Source organism: Schistocerca nitens, chromosome 9, assembly GCF_023898315.1.
Source record: "Schistocerca nitens isolate TAMUIC-IGC-003100 chromosome 9, iqSchNite1.1, whole genome shotgun sequence".
Classification (NCBI taxonomy): domain Eukaryota; kingdom Metazoa; phylum Arthropoda; class Insecta; order Orthoptera; family Acrididae; genus Schistocerca; species Schistocerca nitens.
In genome coordinates this window covers 133,561,076-133,581,769 of record NC_064622.1, presented here as the reverse complement: position 1 = coordinate 133,581,769, position 20,694 = coordinate 133,561,076, and the positions used below count along the sequence as shown (strand labels likewise).

Sequence of the window (20,694 nt, the reverse complement as noted above, 5' to 3'; positions counted from 1 at the left end):
ATTTAATTTTATTTACTATGAGTAATATCCCAACATTCTAGGCAAGTTCAACGTATTATCTTGTTTCAGCTCTGTTTTTATTATTCATTGATCTCATGTTTAATATCATTTTAATGTAGAACTATTCTTAAAAGCAATCAAGTTATCAATTGATTGCCTTGCCCAGTTTTATGTGGTGGTAATCAAACTCTTTTCCAATCAATTTTTGATTTATATCATTTTAAGCATATAATACTTTCAGAGTTCGCTCTTCCCATTTCCCTGTTCAATCCAGAGGCTACATATAAACATCCTATTGTTCTTGCATTGTATGCTCAGCCTACGAAGGTTGTACTGACCTCTTACTTGCTTCTGATTCCCCACAAGTAACACAGTTAAGAAGGAAGTGGATGCACTCCATTCCTGGTTGCACTAAGCACCCTTAAAATTATATACTGACCTGACTGTAACATTTAAGCAATGATCACTCCGAAGTATAAATACCCCTTTATAAAACTATGTATTATCATTCTGTAAAATAATAATAATAATAATAATCCAGCAAGTTTACTGTAGTACTCTTTTTCACTGTGCTCTATGTAGAGACTTCGAGCTAAACAGAACAGCACCTCTTATTTTGCCAATTTGCGTTCTTTGCTTTCCTGTTGTTAACTGAAGGAGTTACTGATCAATTGCAGCTAGTAACCTTTCATTGCTTCTTGTGAGATATTTGTTATTCAATACTCTTATGATCAATAGTATTTCACAAAGCTCAGACCACTGTGTCTTTATTGTTTATGTAGTACACCCTTTCAGCTGAACCACAATACTCAGGTGTATCTGTTTACTTGGCTATTCTGTAGTAAGTCTCAGTGGACCACAGTGGTATCCTGTATGCTGGCTGATAGAACACAAGTATTCTCCATTCCTGTAAATTATCTCCCTTTCCTCCTTTCCATCAAATGTGGCGTTGCTAATAACCAGCATGAACTTGCACTATTCTTATTGTTATTTAGTTGTCATTATTTTAGCTAGACTTCTGAACTCATTGTTATACTATAATTGTGGTAACAAAGTCTGATGCTGCACTCTGTATCCACTTATGTGATTCTGTTATGGTTGTGGTTGGGTCTGTAATTGTACTCATATTTGGGCAACCCGGCTCTGTCATGTGTGTTAATCGTTGCCATCACTCCATCACTTTCTTCCTATAGTAATTTTGCTGTCCATAATACTTAATCTGGGCATGGCATACTTCATTCACACTACTTACTAACATAAAGCTTATCTATTTGTATTTTGTAGTACAGTATCTAGTGTATAGTGTGATTTCCCTGTTACAATCTACCAGCCACATATAATTTCTTGAATATTCTCCTTTATTTATGTATAAAAGCCCTTTGCTAGTTTTGCCACAGTTCTTCATCAGGAAGATGACAGTAATAATGTGTGCTCTCAGCATGAAATTACACATCCAACACCTGGGTTTGAGAAATAAATAGACCTTAAGAAATATGTGGAATGGATATCCCCTTCAGGTTTATACTTTGGAAAATGTTTAGCTACAGTAATACTGTTTCCTATATTTAGTTCTCCAATAAGTTCTACTGGAGGAGTGAAAGTGTGAGATCGAAAGTCGGCCGTTGTGGCCGGGGATCTAGACGCTTCAGTCCAGAACCGTGCTGCTGCTACGGTCACAAGTTTGAACCCTGCCTCAGGCATGGATGTGTGTGTGATGTCCTTAGGTTAGTTAGGTTTAAGTAGTTCTAAGTTTAGGGGACTGATGGCCTCGTCCCATAGTGCTTAGAGCCATTTGAACCATTTTTTGAGATCGAAATAAATGCCTTCCACAGTTCAGACTATTGAAATCCTAATGGTTAACTGCCAGAGCATTTGCAACAAAGTACCGATGTTTGGAATGCTTCTGAAGAGCAGTGAAGCTCACATAGTACTAGGTGGAGAAAGTTGGTTGAAACCTGAAATTGATAGCAGTGAGATTTTTGGGGAAGATTTCAGTGTATATCGAAAAGATAGGCAAATGAGAAATGGAGGTGGTGTATTTGACACAGTAGACAAGAAACTCATACCTACAGAGATGAAATTGGAGCTGCATGTGAGATTGTTTGGGCAAGACTTAGTATCAGGGGATGGGCATAAAATAATGAGATCCTTCTGTCATTCTGTAATCATTGGTGGAGACTTCAGGCATCCAACAATTAATTGGGAAAATTACAGTTTTGTTAGTGGTGAGAATGATAAGACATCCTGTGAAACTTTTCTAAATGCGTTCTGTGAGAACTGCCTAGAACAGATAGTTAGGAATCCCACTCATGATGGAGATGTATTGGATCTAATGGCAACAAATAGATCTGACCTCTGAAGATCTCCACGTCAAAACTGGTGTCAGTGACCATGACACAATTGTGGCAACAATGATTACCAAAGTATAAAGGACTACTAAAGCAATAAGAAAAGTATATGTGTTCAGTAAACTAGATAAAAAAATCAGTAATGTCATATCTCAATGAAGAACTTGAAACTTTCAGCACAGGGCAGGAGCATGTAAAGGAACTGTGACTCACGTGTAAAAGAATATTTGCCCACGCACTGGACAGATATGATCCCAGTAGAACAGTTCATAATGGGAGGGAACTTCCATGGTACACAGTTACTGTAAAGAAACATCTAAATCAAGAGAGATTACTGCATAATGGGTATAAACCAGCGTGTAAGGCTTCAAGAGAGCAATGCGTGATGCACTACTGTAGGAGAATATTGTCAATTGATATTACACAAAACCCAAAGAAATTCTGGTCATATGTAAAGGCTGTTAGTGGCATCAAAGTTAGTGTCCAGTCGCTAGCAAACAAGACAGGAACTGAAATTGAGGGTAGCAAAACAAAAGGTGATGCTTAACTTCATTTTCAAAAGTCCTTTACAAAAGAAAACCCAGGAGAACTGCCCAAGTTTAATCCTTGTACCACTGAAAAGATAAATCAAGTGTTAGTGTCACTGGTGTTGAGAAACAGCAGAAATCATTAAAACTGAACAAAGCTCCAAGGTCCGATGGAATTCCTCTTGGATTCTATACTGAATTTGTGGCAGAGTCAGCACCTCTTCTAACTATAATCTATTTTCGGTCCCCCAAACAAAAAACCATGCCCAGCTCTTAGAGAAAGCACAAGTCACACCCATCTACAAGAAGGGTAGTAGAAGTGAGCCACAAAACTACCATCCAGTATCCTTGACTTCGATTTGTTGTAGAATCTTAGAACATATTCTGAGCTCAAACATAATGAGGTATCTTGAACAGTATGGCTTCATCAAAGCCAACCAGCATGGATTTCTAAAACATCAGTCATGTGAAACTTGGCTCTCACTTTTCTCACACGACATGAAAGCTTTGGATCAAGGCAGTCAAGTGGATGCTGTATTTCTCGATTTCCGAAAACCATTTGACTCAGTAGCACACCTATGGTTATTGTCAAAAGTATGATCATATAGGGTATCAAGTGAAATTTGTGACTGGGTTGAGGACTTTTTGATAGGGAGGATGCAGCATGTTATCTTGGATGGAAAGTCATTGTCATATGTAGAAGTAACTTAAAAGTGTGCCCCAGGGAAGTATGTCTTCATCTTTTACATTAATGACCTTGTGTACAATATTAATAGTAACCTCAGACTTTTTGCAGATGATGTAGTTATCTGTGATGAAGTACTGTCTGAAAGAAATTGCATAAATATTCAGTCAGCTCTTGATAAGATTTGAAAGTGGTACAAAGACTGAAAACTTTCTTTAAATGTTCAGAAATATTAAATTCACAAAACTGAAAATAAAATAATATGACTGTAATATTCATGAGTCCCTGTTGGGATCGGCCAATCCATACAAATACCTGGGTGTAACACATTATAGGGACAAGAAATGAAATGATTACATAGGCTCAGTTGTTGGTAAAGCAGGTGGTAAACTTTGGTTTATTGGTAAAATACTGAGGAAATGTAATCAGTCTGCAAAGTAGATTGCTTACAGATCACTTTTGCAACTGGTTTTATTGCTCAAGTGTATAGGACCCATACATAAAAGGACTCACAGGGAATATTGAACATATACAGAGAAGGGCAGCACAAATGGTCACAGGTTTGTTTCATTCATGAGAGAGTGTCAAAGAGATACTTCAGGAACTGAACTGGAAGACTTGTGAAGATAGACATAAACTATCCTGAGAAAGTGTATTAACGGAGTTTCAGGAACTGGCTTTAAATGATGGCTCTAGGAATATACTGCAGTCTCCAACATATCGATCACATAGGGATCATGAGGATAAGATTAGAATAATTACTACATGCACCGAGGCATTCAGACAATCATTCTTGTTATGCCCCATATGTGAATGCAATGTACCCTCTACTATGTACCTGATGGTAGTTTGCAGAGTATAGGTGTGGATGTGGATGAAGCAGTAGAATGGTCATAACTTTCACCAAATTTCCTCTTAGTTAGTTCATCCTTGTTTTTACTGTTTTACCCCACAGTTTGGAGAATTCCTCTTAAGTGCTTTCTAAATTTTGTGTAGACGTAAATGTACTGGGTGATAAATTGACCAGCTTATAAACCTTCTATTCTATTAACTCACTAACTCGTTCACGCAAAGTTGCCAAATTCAAATCTGTAAAAGTGTTTCTTTGACATTCTGTAAAATATTTACCCTTTGTTTTGTATCTGAGACTTGTTCTTGTATTTAATTTTCTTTGTGTTCAGCAAAATCCTGAATTTGCGTTACGTCATCGTTTTTTTCGTTTCCCACTATTGTAATACATCCATATGTAACTCCTTGGTTAAAGAGCCTATTGTGTTTTGCAGCACAGAAATTTCATTCCTTATGTCACTTTGAGTTTGCAGGCTAGAAGTTGGTTCTGCTTTTAGGTTACAAGTTTGTTCTCTTCTTAGACTGGTACGAGAACTATTGACCTTAACATTGAATTCATTTTTTAATTCAGGATTTGCTTACGTGTCAGCCAGTGTACACCATAAACAAGACTAAATTGTATATAAGTTTTAGTTAGCTGCGGCCACTATGTAACTTAAGCATGTTATAAATTTAACAAAAGAAACTTCAATGAATAAAATCACTTTCCATCAGACTGCAACACCCAGCACTACCATGGTCGTGAATAAAACAAACAGCGTGGTTCTAACACAGCTCACCAAAGTGTAAAGGCAGCACACGTCGTGTTGAATTGTTGGTGAGAGGCTGATTTGGCAGATGATGCTAACAGCAGTGCTGTAGGTAGGTTGTCTGTTGGCTGCAGCCAATGCTGGAATTTATAGAAATAAGGGATACCAACAGTTATAATTTTATAAAATATACTGATTACGTTACCAGTTCCGACACTACATTATCATCATCTTTAGGTCCCTATATAAATTGAATGGCGATATCCAGCCACGGTTTCATGTATAATCATGTGACGTGCACTCCAGCCATATAACAACTACTTTGACAGTTGTTAGATTGCTGGATTGCACAAATCGTGTAAATAGAAATCCATGAGACAAGTGACTATACATGGTACCTGTCCTAATGCACCAGTGATTGGATATCACCATTCAGTTTGCATAGGGGCCTGAAGATGACATTAATACAGTGTCGCAACTGGTCACGTAAGTCATATATTTTTATAAAAAATATTTGCTGGTATTCCTTATTTCTGCAAGTTTATGACCAGCCACAATCCCATGCCATTTCAGTGATGGATCATCTAAGACACTGGAATTAATTGATATATCTGACCAACCTCTGGTGCACTGACACATTGCTGATGAGATAGTAACAGTTTACTGATGCTGTGTCAGTCCGGATTTATAACTTGCTTCTTTAATATAAATGCTGAAACTTCCTGGCAGAGTAAAACTGTGTGCCAGACCGAGACTCGAACTCGAGATCTTTGCCTTTCGCAGTCAAGTGCTCTACCATCTGACCCATCCTCACAGCTTTAATTCTGCCAGTACTTCATCTCCTTCCTTCCAGATTTCCCGAGTAGAACTAGCACTCCTGGAAGAAAGGATATTGTGGAGACATGGCTTGCCTGCGAATAGCGAAGGTCCCAAGTTTGAGTCTCGGCATGGCACACTGTTTTAATCTGCCATTAAGTTTCACATCGGCACACACTGTGCTGCAGACTGAAAATTTCATTTGGGAATATAAATGCTGTCGAGAAACTTGATCATCCTTTTTCTCCACTAATATGTTCTTCCTTCCTCAACTTTTAAGAGAGCGGAGAGGGCAGTGCAAGTATTAATTTGTGTTCTGCATCTCAATAACAGTTGTTTGATCCCATTTTCAAGAACAACCCGTTTGTTTATCCTCAGTTGTTCTGACAAAAATACTTCATTTCTTCCCAACTATTACATAATTTAGCCATCTTTAAACATTCTCAAGTCTATCACTTAAGATTTGATTGTGTTCTGCTCCTAACTGCCACTACGAGAGATACTTCTTTGCTTACAACTACTTTTTGATTTTTTGGTACTGTGACATAATTATGATTTTCTGCACTCTTATTTTCTTTCTTCTTCTCCCTGCCTCTTTTCTAGTTAGCAGATTTTATGTTCTTCAGTACAGTTACCACAAATGAAACAATGCGTCCAGCCTCCCTATTTTATGCACACACAAATTAATTTTCGCACAGTTACCATATTCACATTTATTACCCACTCAACGAAATTTCTATGTGCAGATGACAATAATCATTTGTCGAAATTTCTAAGTGCAGCTGACGATAACCATTCATTGGTAACAGATATAAGTATTATATCTTACCACTTTTATGAAATGATACTTTACATTTCAAATTCATTTAACAATACATAAAAATGTTCCTATTCATGATCACAGATTTGTTTCTGCGACATTATGCACATTCTTCTGTGTACACTGATATTAACGATCCTAAATGATAAGATAATGCAAATTGTGTACTTAGTTTATGTTTTCTTGTTGCAAATGAATTTTTATTAGAAAACTTTATCATATAGTTGGCTGAAATATGTAATTAAAAAAAGATCGTGACGTGATCACCATGTTGCCCCAAGCCCCAGAGTGCCTATTTTCTGAAGAAACAAATTTGCTGTCCTGAAGGAACACCTTTCTGGACATTGATTCCAAAACCAATGTTGAGAAAGCAAAATTTGCCTGTAAGCTTATTTCTTCTTGATTTGAAATATTATTTTGTGAAACTCTTTACATGTTGAATGATCAACAACGAAAGATTACAGGATAAGCCTGCTGCACAACAATGTGCAATTTTTAATGGCAAGGAGGAAGGCATTGCATAACACTGTATGGGTGTTAGAAAAAACAGTTTTACTGAAAGTGTATCATAAATATGATCTTTGTTTATATTGTTCCTATTGTCAGTTTTTAACTGTTGTTATTTTAATATTTGGAGAATGGCATCATTGCCTTTATTGGTTTCGTAATACATAATGAAGAACAAAGTATGAATGTTTTGTGATTAAAGGAATAAACATTTGGTGTTGCCATTCATATTTTGTATTGAATATGGTTACATAACAGAATTAATTATTGAGAAAACCAAACTTTTCTCTTGTTTCAGAGGTTGCTGTTAGCAAAACATAGGTTGAAAGGTCATAAGAGATCACAGCGACAAAAGAAATCTCAGCTGACCCTTAGTGAAAAGAGGGAACTTGGCTTGCACAAGTTGAATAAAAGTGGCTTGAAATATAGTGACTTCTGTCCATTACATTCCTTATGGAAACAATATTTCAGTTCCTATATAGATATAAGTTTTTTAAAAGAGTCTGGGTAAGCATTCTACATTTTTTCATCAGAAATTTTCTCTTGAATCTGTAAATAACCTTTTAGATGACTTGTCAGAAATAGAAATTGCTGTCAAATTTCCTGTTTTTTCAGATGTGGCAATGTTTTAGGTCAAATGGATATGTTAGTGTAAGTGTTGTAAATTCAGTTTAATATAATTTTGAAACAGAGAAGCTGGCCGGAGTGGCCATGCGGTTCTAGGCGCTACAGTCTGGAACAGTGCGACTGCTACGGTCGCCAGTTTGAATCCTGCTTCGGGCATGGATGTGTGTGATATCCTTAGGTTAGTTAGGTTTAAGTAGTTCTAAGTTCTAGGGGACTGATGACCACAGCAGTTAAGTCCCATAGTGCTCAGAGCCATTTGAACCATTTGAAACAGAGAAATGAGAACAAGTAGGGGGTAGTCTCCTAATTGCAGTGTTTGAATTTACACAAAAATATCCCTCTGATGCAAATGAAACAAGCCTTTTCTGCTTTCTAAGGAAAAATATCTGACTTTCCTTAACCCATTAAAATACTAATTTTTTGACAAATTATGTTCCAAAAAATATATTTTTTTTAATGAAAATTGCCACATAATGAATAATATAGACATATAAATATAGTATTTGAAGTTCAAAATAATGACTTACAAATTTCGAATGTCACAATTAATAAAATGCTGCATATAGTCATGTAATGGAATCTGACTAAAATATTCTGAAATTTACTAATTTTTTTTAGTTTCTTTGTATGTATGAAGTCGAACCATGTATTTCACAAAGGAGAATCTTGGCAAAGCAGGGTGGAACACAGTGGACATATTTATGTCCTATCATGGGAGAACACCTGTCTGTCATCAGACAAACTGCCATTCTTTTCAATGTCTAATGATGTAATATCTCATTTTTCCTCACTTTCTGAGCCACTAAATTCAATACCGAACTCATGATTACTACAACCATCCATTTTTGGAAGCATTACCTAAACAACAGTACAGAACTGATGCTATAAGCTCATTTTGTCATGCATCCAAATCTACTCGCAATAAAGATGATATCTAGTGGCAACCAACTCAACCAAAAGACAACAGCCAAGCTACAAAGGTAGGACTGGATGCTCTTTAATGGCCAAACATGTAATTATTTGCACTGAAACGGGTATGAGTGAGTTTTTATTTTTTCGCAGATTTGTTCTTAAGTTGCCCAAGTATTTTAAATTACTGTCAAAGTAATAAAAATGGGATAACTCGGGACTTAATATCAAGTGGTTAGTACAGGTTTTTTCCTCTGGTTTCTGCCAGATGACACCCACCAGTGGCTGAAATACCCAAAAGCAGCTGGTCGTAGGGCTTCAGGATCACCCTCAGTCCCGGAGACTGAATCAGTAAAGCCCTCCCAGCCAGAGAAACCCAAGGATCAGTGAGAGAAATTCTGACACAAGACCCCCGAAGACCAAGGGATTTGCAGTGGCACCCACACACCGCTGCCTACAAGCTTGTGTCTGAGGATGAGGTGAAGATTCTGGCATCTGCTGAGGATCTAGATCTCGCCAGACCCTCACACACAATGGATATAGCCTGTTCAGGAAATAAATCGGTGGCAGCAGATACAGACCCCTGCCCTTCGCGGCTACAGGGGATAATACAAGAACTGTAGCGAATATAATAAAGTGTCAGGTGGAGTTTGCATTTATGTTCTGAACTAGGCGTGCAGTAAACCTGTGCCCCTTCAAACTGCTCTTGAAGCTGTGGCTGTCAGGATAAGGATGACACAGGAAATAATTGTCTGCAACATACATCGCCCTCCAGGTGGTGTGATAACCCTGAATGTATTGGCTGCACTGATTGGTCAACTCCCTAAATGTTTCCTTAATGCCCATAACTCCTAGTGGGGTAGCACCATGCTTACTGGCCGTGACAGAGATGTCAAAAATGTACTGCCCAACTCGACCTCTGCCTCTTAAATACTAGCACCGCCACTCATTTCAGTGTGGTTCATGGTAGTTACTCGGCCAATGGTTTATGAATTTGCAGGCCAGGACTCGTCCCATCTATCTGCTGGAGAGCACATGACGACCTGTGCGGTAGTGACCACTTCCCCACATTCCTGTCACTCGCCCTGTGTCATGCCCATGTTCGCCTACCCAGATGGGCTTTAAACAAGGCAGACTGGGTAGCCTTCACCTTCACCTCTGCTGTCACTCTTCCATATAGAGCCATCAATGTTGTGATTGAGAAGGTCATTACAACTGGAAAACGCAATCCCTCGTTCTCTAGGGTGCACCCGGTGAAAGACGGTCCCTTGGTGGTCGCCAGAAGTCGCTGAGGCAATTAGAGAGCGTCAGCGAGATCTACAGCGACATAAGCGGCACCCTTCCCTAGCGCACCTAATAGCCTTTAAGTGGCTCTGTGCCCAAGTTCGCCTGCTTATAAAACGACAGAAACAGGAGTGTTGGGAAAGGTACGTGTCAACCATTGGGTGCCATACATCACCATCCCAAGTCTGGAAGGAGATCAGATGTCTTTTTGGGTACCATACCCCAACAGGTGTCCTTGGCATTAACATCAGTGGTGTGCACTCCACTGACACAAACGCGTTTGCCGAGCACTTTGCTGAGCACTGTGCTCAAGCCTCTGCATCGGAGAGGTACCCACCGGCCTTTTGAACCATCAAACGGCGGGTGGAGAGGAAAGTACTCTCGTTCACTACATGCCACAGTGAACCTTATAATGCCCCATTTACAGAGTGGGATCTCCTCAGTGCCCTTGGACGTTGCCCCAACACAGCTCCTGGGCGGGATCGGATCCACAGTCACATGATCAAACATCTCTCGTCTCGCTGAAAGCGATATCTCCTCGTCATCTTCAATCGGATGTGGTGCGATGGCATCTTTCCATCGCAATGGCAGGAGAGCGCCATCATTCCGGTGCTAAAACCCGGTAAAAATCCGCTTGATGTGGGTAGTTATCAGCCCATCAGTGTCAACAACTTTCTCTGTAAGCAGCTGGTATGTTTTGTGTGTCAGCGATTGGTTTGGGTCCTGGAGTCACGTGGCCTACTGACTCCATGTCAGGATGGCTTCCACCAGGGTCGCTCTACCACTGATAATCTTGTGTCCTTAGAGTCTGCCAACCGAACGGCCTTTGCTAGACACCACCACCCGATTTCCATCTTTTTTGACTTATGTAAAGCATACGACACGATCTGGCGACGTCATATCTTTGCCACATTGTATGAGTGGGGCCTACAGGGCCCACTCCCAACTTTTATCCAAAACTTCCTCTCGTTCCGTACTTTTCATGTTCAAGTCAGTGCCTTCCATAGTTCCACCCGTATTGAGGAGAATGGCGTTTCGCAGGGTTCCGTATTGAGTGTATCTTTATTTTTAGTGGCCATCAATGGCCTAGCAGCAGCTGTAGGACCATTGGTCCCCCATTCTCTGTATGCAGATGACTTCTGCATTTTGTATTGCTCCTCCAGTACTGGTGTAGCTGAGTGGCACGTACAGGGAACCATTCACAAGGAGCAGTCATGGGATGTAGCCCACGGGCTCCAGTTTTCAGCCGCAAAGCCGTGTGACGTGTACTTCTGTCGGCGTTGTACCGTTCATCCGGAACCTGAACTTCATCTTAATGACAATCCACTCACTGTATTGGAGACGTATCGATTCTTTTTACAGGTTTTCGACACCTGATTGACATGGCTCTCTCACCTTAGTCAACTTAACTGGGAGTGCTAGCAGCACCTCAATGCTCTCTGCTGCCTGAGCAACACCAACTGAGGTGCAGGTCGCTCTATGCTGCTGCATCTCTACAGAGCCCTTGTTCAACCCCGCCTTGACTTTGGGAGTCTGTTTTACGGTTTCAGCGGTGCCCTCAGTGTTACATATCCTCAACTCAGTGCACCACTGTGGCATTTGCCTAATGACGATAGCTTTTCGAATGAGTCTGGTGACGTCCTGGCGGAGGCCGGAGTCCCTCCATTGCGGATCCGACGTGCACAACTGTCCTCTAGTTACGTTGCACATATTCGTAGTTCTCCTGAGGATCCGAATTACCGTCTCACCTCAACTTGAGGTCCATTCACGTTCACTTCCATGGTGTACACCTCAGCCAAAGCTTCGTCTGGAGCTTTTGTGGCCCCGCTGCTCTCCGCTGTCACTTCCTGTAAATTCTTGACATGACATGTTCCGGGGCTCTGAAGTTATTTACACCAACGGCTCAATGGCGTATGGTAATGTTGGCTTCGCCTATGTCCACAGAGGCCATACTGAACAGCATTCCTTGCCTGCTGGCTGCAGTGTATTCACTGCAGAGCTTGTGGCCATATCTCGTGCACTTCAGTATGTCCATTCCTGTTCTGGTGAGTTGTTTCTTCTCTGTTCGGACTCCCTGAGCAGCTTACAAGCTATCGACCAGTGCTACCCTCACCATCCTTTGGTAGTGAACATCCAGGAGTCCACCTCTGCCGTGGAATAGTTAAGTCATTCAGTGATGTTTGTGTGGACTCCAGGACATGTTGGAATCCCAGTCAATGAACTTGCTGACAGGCTGGCCAAACAGACTACGCGGAAACCGCTCCTGGAGATGGGCATCTCTGAAACTCACCTGCGTTCTGTCTTGTGCGCAAGGTTTTTTGGCTTTGGGAGATGGAGTAGCATAACAGGATGCATAACAAACTGTGTGCCATTAATGATACTGTGAATGTGTGGAAGTCTTCCCTGCGGGCTTCTCGCAGGGAATAAGTTGTCCTTTGTTGACTTCGCATTGGCCATACGTGGCTCACACATGGTTACCTCATCCGTCGCGAGGACCCAGTTACCTCCTCCGCCGTGAGGACCCACCTCAGAGTGGCTGTGGCACCCAAATGACAGTCATCCACCACTTGCTGGACTGCCCACTTTTAGCTGCTTTGTGACGGACTTTTAATTTTCCCAACACCCTACCTTTGGTGTTGGGCGACAGTGCCTCAACAGCAGCTTTAATTATGTATTTTATTCGTGAGGATGGGTTTTATCATTTGATCTGAGTTTTAGCCCATGTCCTTTGTCATGAATGTGGAAGAATACACTGAAAGAAAGACCCTGTCAAACTTTGAGCAGCTGAGATGCACTGCAAGTATTTTAAAAAAGTTGAAAATTCCCAAATTCGTAGTTCGTCAAGCAGCTGGAGATATGTACACCCTACTTTAGCTGTAGCGGACTGCGCATTTGCACCGTGACACAGGCACCTAGCTTTGGTTGATGGCGTATCAATAAACAAATAACATGACTCAGTGCATTTGTAATTTGTAAAGCAAATAACAGTTTTCATTGATGGTTTCTCTGAGACAGTTTTCTGCATTTACTGTTCACTAATATTCACAACTCATTTAATATCCTTAATAATTACTAGTTTGATTTTATGATAATGTGTTGGCGAATGAAGTAAAATTGAATTAATATTAATTGGGTTTAATGCTTAATGTTAAGTTGTGTGAACACTGAGTATTGCTTAATAAAATCTGACCATGAACTGTGTACATGGAAGAAAGTTTTACACGAAGTAATAAATATGCGCTATAATGAAATTCGCAAAAGTATGGAAGAATAAAGGTTGGAAAGACTTACTGTAGAGTGTGGCCACAAAGTCCTGTTACCTCCCATTAATAACCAACATATACCCCTAAAATTGAATAAAGAGCATGAACAACTCTTTCTTGAGGAATTTTCTTGAGATATGAACAATGTAGAGTTGCTTGTGAGAGGCAATGCACCGATAGAGTTCTAAGAGTCGGAGATCTCTGACTAGCAATTGAGATGAACATTGACAATTTCAAGTCTTCTTCAACCTGGTTAAGCAGATTCAAGAAACCATACAGTAAAGGAAGTCGCAAAACAATGAAGTTTACTTCAAGTAGAAGTGTACAGGAGATCCACTAATTTGTACCCAATGTGAAGACAAGGCTCACTGTTATCCCCACACCTGCTGTGTTTAATGCCAATCAGTCAGGTTTCATGAAAGAACTATGAGCAAACTGCATTCTACCATTTTGAGGTGAATAAACACAGAGACTGTTGTGGAATCCGTTAATGCTATGACACATTAATGTACAACAATGACAGTGATAGGTATGAGTGGATTACTGTTTCCACAGCTTAATGTGTGTCTTCAGGGACTTTAAGGCATATTAGCATCAAAAATTAAAAAAAAAAAAAAGATTGTTTAGTGGCAAAGATATTATAATCGATCTATCAAAATCTGGAAAAATAGGAAAGAATAATTTTTAACATTTCATTCAAAATGGTTTCTAATCAGTTGCAGATTAATTCATTGCTTTTGTTGGACTCTTGGTGTTGACATAATAATACCTCTGTCTTTCAGGATGATGACAAAAAGGCTGTTGATATAATTCAGATTTCACCCAGAACAACCATTGTGACTCCTGATAAAGAATTTTTTCGACTATAGAAAGCATTTTTAAGGAAATTACCAGACAACATAATTTCTGATTGCTCAGTGTCATTTGAGATTTGTCAGGAGAATAATATTCTTAAATTTCAGTAATTTGTGCATTATCAGTTTGCATCAGCACATTTTACAAATTGTTTTAAGTATGCTCAGTATGTAGTACAATAAGCTGAGCAACAGCCAGGACCATTTCTTACTCTAACGTAATTCTAATTATTTTCCTTTGCTAGTCACCATTGTAAGAATTACATATGCAGCAGTTTAACTATCAAAGTGAACTGTGTCTTATTCTAAATGTAAATGAAACATGGCATTTTTTTTGTATGGTGTATGTGCTTCAATTTGCTTGTGTCACTATCAGAAATGAGTAACTTCAACAAGTTTTCAAAAATACTTGCAGTGTGTCTTGGCAGTTAAAATTTCACAGTGCACTTCTTTTGTTGTATTCTTCCTACATAAAAAAATTCAGGGTGGGTTTCTACATGTCGGTTTGTCAGGTTGCAAAATTTTTGGGTGGCCTGTATTGATGACATTATTATCCATTATCATTACTAGACAGTAGAAATAAGATGGAAGATGATGCAATGCAGATTTGGTGTAAATGTTGTATTAAATGACTGGCCTGTAATATTTTCATGACAATGAAAGCATGGAAAACACTACAAGGGGAAGTCTAAAAAAAATTTTAAGTATGATTGTTTTTGCACCTCAAAAGTGAGTGAGTGATAGCGACACCTAATGTAACCAATTGTCTTATGGTTGTGCTTTATAACTATTAGAATTAGTAGGGGCCTGCAGTATTGTGCTCCATACAATATACATTCACAGCTAATCAGGAAGTTCAAATGCGAGATCTTCTTTGTCAGTATTTTTTGCAATTTCAACTTTGGATTGAGCAAAAATCAATGTTTTCAAAATTGTATTTGGGGTATTTCTTCTTCCTACAACCAGTCTTAGACTGGTCTAGTGAATGATGAAATGGAAAATATCTATAGAAGATAAAGATAAAACTATGGAAACTCCAGGTAGGAATATCAACAATGTAGGAAAAGATAGATTGCTACTTACCATAAAGAAGACACATCAGGTTGCAGACAGACATGATTAAAAGACACTCACATAGTGTGAGTGTCTTTTACTCATGCCTGTCTGCATCTTGACCTGTCTTCTTTACAGTAAACAGCAATCTATATTTTCCCAAATTAAAGATAAAGATTAGTTCTAACACTTTGAAAATGCATTTGTCGCTCAAAGAATAGTTTATGCAAAATACCCACTGCACCTTGCAGCCATCTCAGATGTCCTACACATGAGACAAGTTTTCTATGGCAGACACTGCAGGAACAGCATTTGGGATTATTTGAGTTGGTGCTTGTCTGGTTTGATACTGAGGGCTTAAATTTGGGACACCTTCATAACTCATAATTATGAAAAGTGACTGAACCAGTTAAACAGCAGTAATGTGTATGAATATTGCCTAATACTACTTTTTAAACAAATGTGGAAAGAGCAAGGAAAGTGAACAAAAGAATGATATGTCCTTTCTTCACTGCAAGAGGAGGACAGTATCATAATGCGAAATGTCTTCCAAGTTTTTTTAAAAAGAATCCAGGGAAGGGATTTTTTGGGATCCTGTTACATCAGAATACTGCTAACAGAGCTAAGGTAAAAACTTTTCTTGAAGACCTGAACAAAATAAATAAATAAAATAGATTTAGCACCCATTTTACAGAGTCATTAATGATTGTTACAGTATACAGATCCCCACTGGGAAACATTAAAATATTCTTACAAGAAACTGAGTCATTATTATGCCACATAGCAGACAAAAGAAAGCAAATGACACTCTGTGGAAATTTTAATATTTTTTTAGCTGATTCGAAGTCACAAGGACTCAGTCAGTTTAGTAAGGGGCTGTGGGACAACAAGACTGACTTTTGAGGTCAAACATTTCATGATGGATGTGGCTGTGTGACATGGGATGCTGTCAGCAATGTCAGGTCTCACTCTATTCACATTGTAAAACGTGTGGTTGACAGTTTTTCCTGGAGGAACACTCTCACAAGAGCATCCACATGTCCAATGTATTCATTGGTTTTTGATGTTGAATGTTTCCTTTGGTGAGGTTCATCTTCAGTGTGTTCTCAGTCTTCAAAAAGTGATGTGTGCCAATGGAAAACTTAACAAGGAATGTTCCCCGTAGGCCTGTTTCACTTTTACTAAGGCCACACTCGGGATTCCACAAGTTTAACACAAAACTTGATGACATAACATTGATCTAAATTCTGCTGTTCCATTTTTGTAACAACACCGATTGCACACTCAAAAATCACATAATGGCTGTATAGAGCTGAAATTCAGACTGAGCATATGGAAGGGATGAACAGACTAGACTACACAAGTAGAAAAGCACAGTGTTGCTAGATTGCTCTCAGTGTTACTTTTCTCTCATACCTTGAAAAATAAACGCTATAAGGGCAGTAGTTAAAAGGGAAACGGGTAAATCGGATAAGGAACATGAGGGCTTTGTTATTGAAGAAAATAGCTAAACAATAACTGGCAGCAGTCAGGTAGCCAAAATATTTAGTAATCACTTCCTTAAAATAGCTCAAAAGACTGGCATGGATAGTTTGAGATAAAACAATAGAATATATGCATGAAGAAATGCCTCATACATAATTCTGATTACAATTGCTCTATGCTCTGGGAAAGAAATTAAGAGCATAATTAATTACTTCAAATGAAAAACCTCTCATTCAGTTGATACTATCTTAAGTAAAGTACTAAAATCTTGTTATCACATATATGCAGCGTATTCAGTGACACGTGCAACAGTTCACTATCACAGGGTGTTATTTCCCAGCAGACTGAAATATGGGGGGACACTATTGTGATCTCTTCGAAATGGAGAATAAAACAAAATATTCTTAGGTATTTATATTGATAAGAACATGAAATAGAAGTCACATGTCACATATCTTCATGAATGTGTGCGCTATTAGAATTCTGAGATGAAATAAAGTTGACTTACTTTTCTTACTTCCTTCATGTGTTGTTTTCATCACCTTTCAAATGGCGCACCCTCTGACTTCAAAGACCCACTTTATCAACAACTTTCATCTGCACACAACACTTTGCTACCTGACTGTGCTGATTGTTGGTGCAGCATCTCATTCCCCAAATTCTTTCTGCCGATAATTGAAATTATTCCTATTGCTCATGGCTAAAACCCAATCCCACATCATGTTTCTTAGATGCTGCCTAAACCATGGACTCTCCCACCACCACCCTCAATGGCCAAACCATTAAAGTTCCTTACTCAGGATCCCACCCCTCATTTCACAGCGACCTTCACCTTTTCAGATTCCACCACTCGCTGTCCCTCACAAACCTGTTACAGCAAAAATACATCTCCAAGGCACAGGCATCCCAGAATTACCTCTGCTCCCTCCACAAGATACTGCTACTGTGCAATCCTAACTACATTCATCACATCTTTGAAATTGAATCCCTTGCTCTTCAGCTCCTGGAAGAGCATGCTAGACAGCACCTCCTTAAGTTATCCAACCTGCTGACATCATACTACTACTTAGGGGCACCACTATCTAATCCCTGTCCTACCCATAGTGTTCCTCCTCGTCAATCCCTCATAGCAACCAGACGCTGCCTAATGGACCTTTTCAACTTGCCACGTCCCCCAAATCTCCCTATGAACACTTCAAATCCAGAGCTTAAACTCTCCCAAAACACTGTTGTTAATCTTTTCACCAAAATCATGAGCCCCACAGAAGCTTTAGTCCTCATCCTTAGTCATATACCCAAATTTAACCGTGTTGGACTTGCCAAAAGCCTACTTGCCTTTTCCTGATCCCTGCCATAGACACACTTCTGTGCTACCGCTAGCTCCAGTCAAAGCCAACGTAATTCCAACATTGAATCCAGCCTCTTCCAGTTTGTACCACATCCAGCCGTGATCCTCTCCCCCACCCAACTAACAACCCCCTGGTCATCTTCCAGAAATTCTTTACCTCCAACTTGGCCCCACCATCCTTCCTCCAAGTCCCTTACTAACAACACCAACCTTTCAGCAGAGGAAAGGACAGCCATCCAAAGTCTTAAAACAGATCCTGGCCTAATCATCCTCCCTGCAGACAGTGGCTTCACTACTGTCATGATGAGTTGTAACTACCTAGCAGAAGGCCTCTCCCAATTGCCTGACTCATCCACCTGTAAATTCTGCCTTAGTGATCCCATCCCAGAAGTCCAACATAATCTTCAGTCCCTACTTAGAGCCTTAAGCCCTTCCCAGATCCTTTCACCCAAATCCATTTTGCTCATCACCCCTACGACGTGCTGCATACCCTCCTTCTACAAGTACCCCAAAATGCCCAAATCCAACAGTCCTGGATGCCCCATTGTAGGTGGTTATTGCGCCCCCATTCAAAGGAATTTGACCATCATTGATCAACACCTGTGACCAATTTCCCATAATCTAGTTTCCCACATCAAGATACCAACCATTTCCTTCAAAGACTCCCCACCATCCCCACCCCTTTACCCCGTGGTTTCATACTGGTCACTGTTGATGCCACTTCCCTGCACCAACATCCCTCATGCCCATGGTCTTGCCGCTATTAAACTTTATCGTTCCCACTATCCTTTAAACTCCAATCCCACTACTTCGTTCCTCATTCACCTAACTAACTATACTAACACATAACTACTCCTCCTTTGAAGGGAAGGTGCACAAACAAATCTGCGGCACAGGCAAGGCCACCCACAAGACATACTTCAAAGCCGACCTGTCTATGGGTCATCTAGAGGAAAACTTCCTGGTGAAGATTTACATGCCATTTAGACAACCGACACGTCATACTCCTTGTGTAGTGCAAAGGAAGATGATCGTGACAGAATAATATTAAGTAGGGAGTAAGTCACAGAACATACACTGTGTGCGGTTATTTATTTTTCTATGTGCAGATATTAAATGGGAGGTGTGGAATACGACAAAACTGCAAGGTGTGACGACAAGTAAATGGCTTCATCTGCTGTGGGTGAGGCCTTTTACATTTTTGCGTTGTGGTTTTGCAGTGGCTTGACCGTCAAGGAGCAACCACTCTCTCCAAGAATGAAAACAACAGACAAGGTGGTTTTTGACAAAAAAAAAGTATATTGTAATCTTGGATCTCATGTTGAGGCTTTGAAACGTGTCGTATGAGAGGTTGTGTTCTACTCTAACTCAAGTCACTCCTATGATCTGTACACCCAGTCAAGAAAATAAATGTATCTAAAAAGGAAAGTAGTGGATACGCTTTTCCATGGTAAAGACTTTCCTCAGCTACACATGGGATGTGCGAAATCAGAGGCACTGATTAGCAGGACCTCTGCTTCTAGAGCATCAATTATGATGGCGACTGGATTTTTTTTAAAAAAAGGAAGGTAAATGTGTCATATAACGCATCGAGTGATAGATCTCAGGAAGTGTTCTGACTAAGCTGCAACCTACAAGGATCGAGCCAGCAGTTACATAAAACGCTAAACCACCAAGAAAAACACTTCATTTGGCTCCCAGTATACAGAATGCAGAGCAGTGGAAACAGAAGGAAGAAAATAAAGAACTATAAATTTAAAAAATTGTGAAATTCAACGAGTGATAAATTATGGGGTTGCTAAGAGAAACAAGGATTGAACAAAAGAAGAGAGTATAAGTGAATTGACATAACTATATTGTCTAAATTCAGTAAAGATCCGTTAAGAAGAAAGTGAAAGGAAATCTCGGAACAGTTCACGAAATCTGGAGACAAACCATACTTATGCAATTGTGGTGCATCTATCACCGTAACTTCGATTAAATTTTCATGTTAAGAAAACCACGTCAACATGTTAATAAAAGAACATTTTAACTACAACAGAGTAATTTCTCAGCTTTTGGAGAAGAAGAATTTTCCGGTGGGCTTGGAGAATAAGTTTTTGAATTCTGACAACGGCAGGGACACAGTAGTAGCTGAGCAATGCTGCAGGGGTGCTGCTGTACAATGAGTGCAATCGATCTATCACTGTGTTCGAGACATTAGCTGTGCCGGGTGCTGCAAATCTGTAAATCATTGCAGTACCTCGCCACATGCACGTGGTTGCATTGGCTACATGGCAAGAGTGTGCAGTTAATCAGAAAGGGTGAGCTATTCAGAAAATACAGAAATCCCCTGTGAAAACTTTTTTCTGTCTACACAGTGGCACAGTGTTTCAGTGTTATCACATTTAAGAAAACTATGCAGTAATCATTTATTAGCATAATAGAGGGTACATAATAGATAATATTTGTGTTGTGTGCCCATCATTACTTGGAAAATGGCTGGAGAAGCACCAGAATGGTTTAAAGGTTTATTAAAACAAATGTTTGATGAAATGAATTCTAATTTTAAGAAAATTTCGTACAACGTA

The 20,694-nt window shown here is 39.7% G+C and overlaps 1 protein-coding gene across 4 annotated transcripts in view; it reads left to right on the top strand.

Annotated features, from left to right (window-relative positions):
• Window positions 1-20,694, top strand: part of LOC126203913 (ribonuclease P protein subunit p29) — a 155,734-nt gene that overhangs the window by 11,241 nt on the left and 123,799 nt on the right. For all 4 annotated transcript variants that reach the window (XM_049938302.1, XM_049938303.1, XM_049938304.1 and 1 more), the window contains exon 3: window positions 7,600-7,808. In XM_049938302.1, coding sequence (XP_049794259.1) covers window positions 7,600-7,808 — 209 coding nt within the window. The remainder of the gene's footprint in view (window positions 1-7,599; window positions 7,809-20,694) is intronic.